Source organism: Salvia splendens, chromosome 15 (genome assembly GCF_004379255.2).
Source record: "Salvia splendens isolate huo1 chromosome 15, SspV2, whole genome shotgun sequence".
Taxonomy (NCBI): domain Eukaryota; kingdom Viridiplantae; phylum Streptophyta; class Magnoliopsida; order Lamiales; family Lamiaceae; genus Salvia; species Salvia splendens.
This window is the reverse complement of record NC_056046.1, coordinates 5195464-5205706: the sequence shown is the minus strand read 5'-3', so window position 1 is coordinate 5205706 and position 10243 is coordinate 5195464. Positions and strand designations below refer to the sequence as shown.

Below are 10243 nucleotides of genomic sequence, written 5' to 3'. Positions count from 1 at the left end.
ACATAATATCTCCAAATATTTTAAGAATAAAAATTGATTTTGATGAGTGTCAATGCCGACTCATTGCCCAATTAAATAACTCACTTTCACACATAAGGAATTATTTGGGAATCTAAGATATCATATTACACTATTTTATTGAATCTGGGATCGACTACTATAATAAGGACGAGTGAATCAGAATGTAATTTTTATTAATGATTCAACCCTGAGGTGGCAATATAAATGTATATACTTCACAGCACGTGCCGATTTGCTTTTGACGTCTGGGTTTTCTCATTATCAAAATCATTTCAAGATTTACAAACATCAATAATACCAACACGTAGCCAAATGAATTTCCTGAGTAAATATCTGGTTTATCAAATTCAAAATATTATATTAACTCCAAATTAGGATTTCACATATCTTAATGTAATTAATCTATTATCCACACAACTTGTTTGCAACCAAGTAACAGTCAATCTGCAACTTGTTGATGTTGACAGCTCCTCGCATGCTGGACTTTGCTTCCATTCAAACTCAAAAGCGAGTTTTTTTATTTATTTTAATAAATGATTGACTATTATAGTAAGTCGGTGAATTCGTTGATTCTTTTATTTACTTTTCTCAGATACTACTATATTATTTAATTTAATAAATGATTCAGCCCTGAGTTGGCAAAATGAATGTATTCTTCATCAGCGCTGACAATGCATCTTTATCCCAAATGTTTAGGACAATCCCAGATTAGGATAATATATAGACCCGTTAAATGAGGATTTCTTGTTTTGATTTATAATTAAATCCATGATCCTTGAAAATTGGCAATTCTCTTTACAAACATCATTCAATCCTCTATTTTATCTCGTCTTTGATCAGGAATCTTTCAATTTTGTATGGATAAGTTATTCAATACGGATTTGAATCTCCTTAATTTAGTTATGAAATATCGAGAATTTCGAGTACTTAATCCATACCATTTCAAATCCGATTATCCAAATTAAGCACATCCAAACAGCCCCTCAATCCAGAAATTCACCTATAAAAGCCGCGAACACATCAACTAAATAACCCCACTCGTAAACATGACCGGCAGAAATACCCTCTCTCGTCTCCCTCTCCGCCTCGAATCCGGCGCCAGAACCAATGCCACCGCCGCCCTTGCGGAGAAACTCGCGGCCGATCCACCGCCGAATGCCGACGCCGGCCCCGCCGATGACGAATTCGACGGCCGCGTCAACTTCACCGATACGAAGAAGCTGTTCTCGTCCGTCCCCTCCGCGAAGCTGCTCCGGTCGATGATCACGCTCCGCCTCGCCGCGACGCCGCCGGTGGCCGATTTTGGCATTTGGATCATGAAATCGAAGCTGATGGAGGGCCCGCTCTGTAGGAAGGCGATCCTCGGCGTCACCGAACGGACCTTCTACCGCCAATTTTGCGCCGGAAAGGATCTCGCGGCGGCGAACGCCACCGCGCGGGAGCTGTGGCAAACCGGTCTCACGGCGATGCTTGATTACGGATTGGAACACGCTAAGGATAACGAATCATGCGATGTTAGCATGGAGGAATTCCTCCGCACAATTGAATCCGCTAAATCCGTCGATTCTCCGGTGAGTTTTCATCTGATTTAACCTAATCATGTACTCAACGATTGCAATTGATAATCTGAGAATTAATCGTGCATTCAGATAAGCTTCGTGGTGGTGAAGATCACGGCGATCTGCAAATTCCGCATACTAAAAAGAGTAAGCGATCTACTAAGATGGCAGCACATGGATAAATCACTGAATCTGCCGTGGAAGCGCAAATCGCTGCCTCTCCTCGTCGATTCCAGCCCGTTCTACCACACCGCGGTGAGGCCGGCGCCGCTAACCGTGGAGGAAGAGCGCGATCTCGACGTCGCCTTCGCGAGGATGGCGAAGATTTGCAGGAAAAGCATCGAGGCGAGCCTCCCGATCCTGATCGACGCAGAGGACACGGAGATCCAGCCGGCGATCGACTACTTCACGTACTCGGCAGCGGTGGAGTTCACCACCGGCGCGGAGAAGCCGCTGATATTCAACACAATCCAAGCCTACTTGAAGGATTCAAAGGAAAGGCTCCTCCTGGCGAAAACCGCCGCGGACAAAATGCGCGTGCCGGTGGGGATCAAGCTCGTGAGAGGCGCTTACATGGAATCCGAAAACAAACTAGCTAATTCTCTCGGAGTCAAATCCCCAATTCATAACTCCATCCAAAACACGCACGCGTGCTACAACGAGTGCGCAGATTTCATGCTGGAGCAGATCAGCCGCGGCTCGGGGTCGCTCGTCCTGGCCACGCACAACATGGAGTCAGGGAAAATGGCAGCTAAGAAAGCCGTGGATTATCGAATCGAAAAGGAGAGCAAACGCCTCCATTGCGCTCAGCTGTATGGAATGGCGGACGCTCTTTCGTTCGGGATGAAAAACGCCGGGTTCAGAGTGAGCAAGTACCTGCCCTACGGGCCCGTCGATCAGATCATTCCGTATCTGCTCCGACGGGCAGAGGAAAACAGGGGAATCCTCTCTGCATCCTCCTTCGATCGGTCGCTTATGAGGTAAAAATCGTTATATGACCAATACTATAAGATATACTCCAGTTTTATTGTCAAGTTTTGTTTATTTATTTTTTCTACTCCGCTACTGCAGAAATGAACTTATCCGCAGACTAAAGTCGCCCAAGGAGCACTGAAAGATCCGCAGATTCCGAATTCCGATTAATTATGGAGATGATGATGACGATGATGCAGGAGATTGCACTGCAAAGAATTGTAAATAGATATTGGAGGGGAGGAGAAAATGTTGTTTTCAATGTTGAAAAATATATAGGAACCCTCTTAAGTTCCAATAATAATCCAGCATTTCAGAATATAGTCTTGGCAAGTTCTTCTCAATTTTTTTTCCTTTTTAAGGGTATTTGAGTCATTGTTAATGAGATTGTAAAATTTGTTCTTGGCTCAATTCAGATATCAAATTTGTGGCAAGAATATTACTACTTGTGACTATATATGATGGACTATATATTTATATTATTGTTCAAATTTGGGAGTTGTCAACAGTTGCAATCAGCTTTATATACTCCTACTATTTTAAAAGGAAAATTGCTTTACGGCACAATGACTGAATGCATGATTCTAGAAATTGGAATCTTGAGAAAATGTCAGCGTCACAAATAGATTCTTTTGTTTCGATTCAATAAGGATGAGTTGGTGATCTGACATGTTATTATTATAAGAGCATCCACAGTGGTGTGGATGTCCCGGCAGACTTCCTAAAAACACTTCCTGCCGCGTCATAAGGACCTCCCACTGTACTGCACGGACATCTCACTGCATAATGACGGACATCCTGACGGACATTCACGATAATAAAAATTCACAAATATGTAATTTACGGAATTAACATTTCGACACGAATACGAGAAAATGCAACGATTTTATTTAAATAGTAAAAAAAAACATACATAATTTTTTTAAAAAAATACATAGTTAAAAAAAATTAAAAATCGGGACGTCCGTCGTGGCACCGCAATGGCGGACGTCCAGACGGACGTCGTCAGAAAGCCGCGGATCTGCGGTGTCCGCAACCGACGTCCGCATCCGCCCCTCGCACGTCTAATATGGCGGACGTCCCGCGAGGACGTCCGGGGCGCCGGTCCGACGTCCACCCGGATGTCCTCCGTTGCGGATTCTCTAAAATGACATCTCCGTCATTTTTTAGTTTAATAAGTAGCGTGTGTAATACACGAATTGTGTGTTTAAATATTCCATATTTAATGAAAATGGCTGATAATGTTTTACATGAATATTTTAAAATACATGTGGGTTTTGGTCTTTAATTCCTTGATCCTCGTCCAAGAAGGTTATTAATTTATTTTATGGAATAATAATAGTGAAGGAGTACATCTTTTTTATAGTATTAGTATCAAGAGTACATAATTACGTGCATTTCATATAGGGATTTGTTACTGTTTTTTCGCTTGCACAGCTGCATAAAATAGATTTGTTGTTAAGACTTGGATGAAAACAATATTGATAAAAGCTTTATTAAATCAATTTTCTCACTGTTAAAAAATTATGATCGATAGCTAACTAATTTCTGGTGCCAAATTATTTTTTAGTTTGTTTAGTAGTTTATTTTAAAACATTGTTAGATAACATGTATTTCATTTTTAATTCGCTTCAGTTTATTTTTTAAGGAGTTGATTTTTTTAGATGGATTATACTCCCTCCGTCCCATTTTAGGAGTCTCGGTTTACCATTTTTGGGTGTCCCATTTTTGAAATCCCGGTTGGAAAATTCCATAAATGGTATCAGGCCCCACACTTCCCTAACCATTTTTCACTCACATTTTATTATAAAACTAATATAAAAAAGTAGGACTCAAATTCCACTATCTTTTTTCACCAACTTTCCTTTACATTTCTTAAAACTCGTGCCGAACTCAACCGGGACTCCTAAAGTGGTATGGAGGGAGTATTTAAATTTTTTTTGCGGAGTTGATTTTCTAATCTAGTGGATAAAATAAACCAAGCAAATGATTTACTTAATTTTTAGATTGTTTTACTTCATTATATACGGACTTCATTATTAGACCGTTTTACTTCATTACATAAATACTGAACTAAAATGATCTTAAAATGAACTATGCGTTGTCTAATAATGAACTACTATATTTAGCGTGATTAAATTAGTATTTTAAGTGTAATGAGTGACCACTTAATAAAGTAATACTTAATGAACTCTATTTTACATAAAACAATGTAACACCACATGTTTCTTACATTAAAAAGAAATGATAGTATCTGATTCATTTAAATAGAAATTATGACAAGATCTTGTGGTGCCTATCTACAACTCTTGTTTTGTCGACATTCTTATCTGGGAAAAATAGTTTAGTAGTAATTAATACTCCCTCCGTCCCGGGCTACTCGCTCATTTCCTTTTCGGCTCGGAGATTAAGGAATGAGTGTATAGGAAAGTCAAAAATGACGGCTGTAGGTGAAATTTTTTACTAAAAATGGAAAGAGTGCAAGTAACTTGGGACGCCCAAAAAGGAAATAAGTGCGAGTAGTGCGGGACGGAGGGAGTGGGACTCAATAACCCAACTCCTATTTTTGTGGCTTTGTGTATATTATATTATTATATGGGTATGATAGAAATGCATGTTGCAGACTGAAGCATAATTGGAAGCTTTTGCAGCCACATTAACTCCAAATATGTAAGCCCATACCAAATTTCACAAACATAAATAAATGATTGGACAATATATTGGTAGTTTCATTGAGGATAGAAATCTGATTCTATACGTGGTTTGGTTATTTGTCAATTGAAATGTCATATATTTTGAGCCATGTTTGCTAAAAAAGACAAAAATCACGCATATTGATCAATCTTATAGTACTTTTCTTCCCAATTTAATTCCACATCAACGTTAACAATTCATTAACGTCAAATCTACTGAAATATTAGGAAACTACAACTGAGAAAGATATTCTAACCGGTCTATAGTCTATTTTGCAAAGTCCAGTCTCATTTGTCTACGTAAGAATTGACTACAAACCACCAGTCTAAATCAAATAATAACTTCTTTTATTAGTATTATCATAAAGAAAAATCTGGAATTCCAATTCAATATAAAATGACTAAATTTCATCATGTTTTATTTTGCAATATACTTACTGTATTAGTGTTAAACAAAGTGACATATCCACATCTTGATCATGTTCATCCCTTAATAACCCATGAAGTTATTGAAGAGAATTCAAGAAATTAGAAGATTGAGAGTTCTTCAAATGAAGTGGATTCAAATTTGCAAGTATTTTATGACAGAAAAATATAAGCACATCTCAAACATGCAGTATCTGCAGCTAGGGTTCATCGATGCTTTGATTCAACTCAGATCAACATCTCCGAAAATTCTGATAAAGGTCGAGCAACTTCCAAGTCATTTTCACAGCAGCAGAAGGGGACGAGCAACTATCACACGGTGCGCATTACACTTGCTACATCTACCGACTTTCAAGAACGCATCTCATGGAACAATAGGGAGAAATAATTCAAAGGAAAATGTGCATCACTCATCGTCATTATAATCCCGATTACAGGTTCAACCAGAAACACAACTAATCATTAAACGAATTGAAATCGACATATTACCAATCCGATGAAGATGCTAACCTTCTGAGAATAGCAACAAAGACGATGACCCTTTCTTGAAGCCAAATCACGAGAGAGTGCTAAAGATATAATAGTACAGATGTGAAGATTGTGCACTCAAAAACATGTTTTTCGATTCCACAAACACGTAAGAAGATGCTAAAAAACAGACTACTTAGCTCAAAGTTTGATAGCCTAGCCCTTGACCCCCATCTCTCCAATTATCATTTCTTTTCATAAGAGAAGGCATCCAAGGAAATATTTTTACGAGTTCCTTGCTTATCGTATTTGGATTTCTCTGTCTCTCGTCATTTATTCCAAATTTTGCTCTTTCTATAGCTTCCATGATATCTTCCCTCGATACACATTCTGCCCCTGCAAATTAAACCCAAAACAACATTACCTAAACATGAAGAGTGACAACTGACAAGCAGCAAGCAAGGCAGCCTCAATAAAATAGACAACTGGGATACTTTAAGGCTCGATAAAACTGATCAAACCTCTGCGAGCGGCAAGGAGGGCAGCTTCGTTGACAATGTTTGCAAGATCAGCCCCAACTAAGCCTTGGGTAAGGGATGCAACTAGGTTGCAAATAAAGCCTAAGTCTTCCTCGAGAGGAACTCCTCTTAGATGTATAGCTAAAATCTTTTTCCTCCCTTCTTCATCCGGCTCTCCAACGTATACTTTTCTGGAGAACCGGCCAGGTCGACACAAAGCTGGATCCAAGGCTTCTGGTCTATTTGTTGCAGCAATAACAACCACATTTATGTTCGACTCAAAGCCATCCATTTCTGTCAGCAACTAGAATATAACAGCGACAATAAGGGCCATTAGCCATATCTCGCTTTTGGGGAATCAATATCAATGTTAAAAGAAACTTAAAATGCCAAACACATGCTAGTAAATTCTTATCGCACACTGGACAATTTCCAGTTGAAGTTCTGATACTTCCACATTCACCATACTCTATCCTAGTACTATTTAACAACTTGAATAAAGGAGTTTGTAATTTCACTTTCTACCACTTGGAACGAGTTTAAAATTGGTTTCGTGCAAAACAGAGGCATGTGGCTACATCAATATGTTCCTCCCTCTACCTGTTTGTTGAAATCTGTTCTAATCTTCCATAATCTCACTTAGAAATGGCAATGACCATGTTACATTTCATGTTTACATCAGCATATATCTCATGTGTATTTCCAGAATCTTCAATCAACATTCTAGCTACTATTATAATTTCAATAAAATAGTGTTATTGCAAGTTTGCAACACTACACTATATAAGCACCATATGTTGGACTATTTATTATTATTACCTTCACAGTAATATGTCTGACAACATGCAAAAATCTGTAGTGTAATGCTCACTAAATAGTAAATAGTTGAGGAAAAACTGCAAATGAGAAAAATGGAAATGCTACAATATATAATTCTCACAAGCGAAATTGAAATTGAAAATACCTGGTTCAGTGTCTGGTCTCTTTCATCATTGAAGCTTCTTCCACGCTTTCCACCTACTGCATCAAGTTCATCAATGAAAATAATCGAAGGTGCATTCTTCTTTGCAACACTGAAAAGGTCCCTTATGCGGGCAGCCCCTCTTCCAACAAATAATTCAACAAATTCACTAGCGGAAACAGAGAAAAATGGTACTCCTGCCTCTCCAGCAACAGCACGGGCAAGTAGAGTCTTTCCTGTTCCTGGAGGGCCCACGAGCAACACACCTCTGGGCAACTTGGCACCCAATTTAATGTAGTTAATTGATCCTTGGAGGCAACACACTACCTGTTAAAGAGGAAAAACTGGAGTCATACACAAAATTCTTTTTTTTCTCATATTATACGAAAGTGAACAACGTAACAGCAACTAATGTGTGTCCCAAAAAGTTTCAACATCATGAAGATTTAGTATCAGACAATACAGGACAGTACACTCGATGATGAATAAAGCCTTTTTCATCTACCAATATGGGAAGAAGTTTTCATCTACCAATATGGGAAGAAGTAAACCAGAACCAATATCGAAAGTTTAGGGAGTAAAAAAATATGCTTTTCACCAAGCAAGTTCCTTAATCCTGCATACACTGTTCTGCAATGAATCAGCAACTGACTGCCCGTAGATTTAGTTTCACAGAAATCCAAGAGAAAACTGCATATCACTTCCCATTTTTCTATAGCCCCTCATGCCCAAAAATTAACATTTTACAACTTTACAACAATGCTATGCAAAGATGTGTGAGCAAGATCATGAATATATATTTATCATACAAACGTCAGAATCAGAAAGTATTACGTATCTCTAACAACTGGAACCTACTCATTTTCGACAACCCATGTTTGGACTTCCCAATTTTAGACGGAACAAAAGAATTTTCATTTCAACTCGTCGGTTACCTTCTCTATCATAAATATATTATTTCAGTTTGCAATTTTAAATTTCTCTAGTTGGTTTCAATATTTTAGGTCATAACTCGAGTAAAGAAGCTGAACAGCAACTCAGCAAGTATCTTGACAAACACTAGCACATAAACTTCGCCTACTATCATGACCTATTCGCATGGAAAACCGAACTACAGAACTTTCTGTGACATCATTTTGCAAGAAAGACAACATACCTCCATAAGCTCCACCTTGGCAGCATCAACACCCTCGACATCTTCAAAGCAAACCAATTGGTTGCTAGGTTTTCTCTTCTTGGCAGGACTATTGGCAGCAGAAAGTTGACGATAGAGAAGAAACATCAAAGGAGTCAAAGGAATCCACAAAGTAAGAACTGTGATCAAGATACTCCTCATCGACATAAGTACTGATTGAGGTGCTGAGCCATACGAAATCCCCCCCTCTCTCATCAAACTAAGAAGGTAGCTCTCATCGTGATCAATCTTTCTCGTAGAAAACTCCCACGCAGGGGATGCATTTTTCGGTTTCGTTAGTTTCACAAGCATATTTTTCTCAACTACACTATTTCGTGAAGCATCCTCATCGCCCTCATTCTCAAGCACGCTCTCACTCTTACTCATCGACTCATCTTCCACAGCTGACACCTTCGTGTTATAATATATACCACGAGTACCCTCCTCAAACAACACCTTGGACACACTCCCACTCTGCAAGCTCGTGATCAAGTCCGAATACGGAACACCTTTAGGATTCGGCATAGCAGTTAGCTTAAGGAACAAAAAGCACAGCCCCAAAACAACAGATACAGAAGTCCAAAACGTGACTCTCTTCACATTCTTGCGGAGAAACATCCCGAGGGCATCGAGCATCGACCTAATCGAAGCCCTTTTCAATCTCCTCGAGAGTAACCTTATCCTAGGGCGCCATCTCAAAGAAAACCACCTCCTCCGATTTCCTTCTCTAATCAACTGAGCATCAATATCTATCTTCTCATTTCCAATTAACCTAATTTGATTGCTACATGACAATCTATGATACGGTTTCCGACAGCAATTACTCAATGAAAAGGGGCTAGCGTCAGGGCCAAAGTTACTCTTCGATAATCGAGTTCTATCTACCACATAAACTTTAGAATTAACAACACAAAGATTCAACTTTTCTTGTGCATTCAAGAACCCATTACTCCAAGCAAGAGGTAAAGAAGCCATTTTTTATTCAAAAGTCAAAGAAAAGTTTCCATGTACCCGCTGCGAGATTTGCCACAATCTAATTTCACAACCAAGCAAGTGCTAAATGGCCTCAGAGAAATGTGTAGGACGTACCTTTTTCTATATGATGTTGAATTTGAGACTGAAGTGGGAAGATATGGCTTATTTAGTTGGACGATTGAAGTGGGAGATAAAAGAGAGGGGATTGCAGTAGATTTTTATCTGATTTCGTTTTTCCGACTCTTTGTGAAAAATCTTGGGGTGGCTGCAGAATAATGGTTTTCTATCGGGTTTGTTTGCAATTATCATGTAGTGTAAAGAATATGGTTCTATTTTACTATCGACTTAGATTTTCAAGCAAATTTGAAAAATCTTCCCAATACATATTATTTTCCTATTTTTGTAAAAAAAAAAGACATATTATTTTCCTATTTTTGTCAAAAAAAACATGGGATATTGACCATTAATATCATGAA

At 38.7% G+C, this 10243-nt stretch overlaps 2 protein-coding genes across 2 annotated transcripts; one reads left to right on the top strand and one right to left on the bottom strand.

Moving 5' to 3' along the window:
* Nucleotides 1-803: 803 nt before the first annotated feature.
* On the top strand, nt 804-2986 carry LOC121769509 (proline dehydrogenase 1, mitochondrial-like). The gene is made up of 3 exons (XM_042166338.1): nt 804-1592; nt 1671-2560; nt 2652-2986. The coding sequence occupies exons 1-3, from the start codon at nt 1068-1070 to the stop codon at nt 2692-2694; spliced, it is 1458 nt and encodes a 485-aa protein (XP_042022272.1). The 5' UTR covers nt 804-1067; the 3' UTR covers nt 2695-2986.
* Nucleotides 2987-6056: 3070 nt separating this feature from the next.
* Nucleotides 6057-9993, bottom strand: LOC121766405 (probable inactive ATP-dependent zinc metalloprotease FTSHI 3, chloroplastic). The gene is made up of 4 exons (XM_042162697.1): nt 8775-9993; nt 7622-7945; nt 6661-6961; nt 6057-6535 (listed from the first exon to the last, which is right to left on the bottom strand). Exons 1-4 carry the CDS (start codon nt 9765-9767, stop codon nt 6336-6338), a joined length of 1818 nt encoding a protein of 605 aa, XP_042018631.1. The 5' UTR covers nt 9768-9993; the 3' UTR covers nt 6057-6335.
* Between the last annotated feature and the right edge of the window lie 250 nt (nt 9994-10243).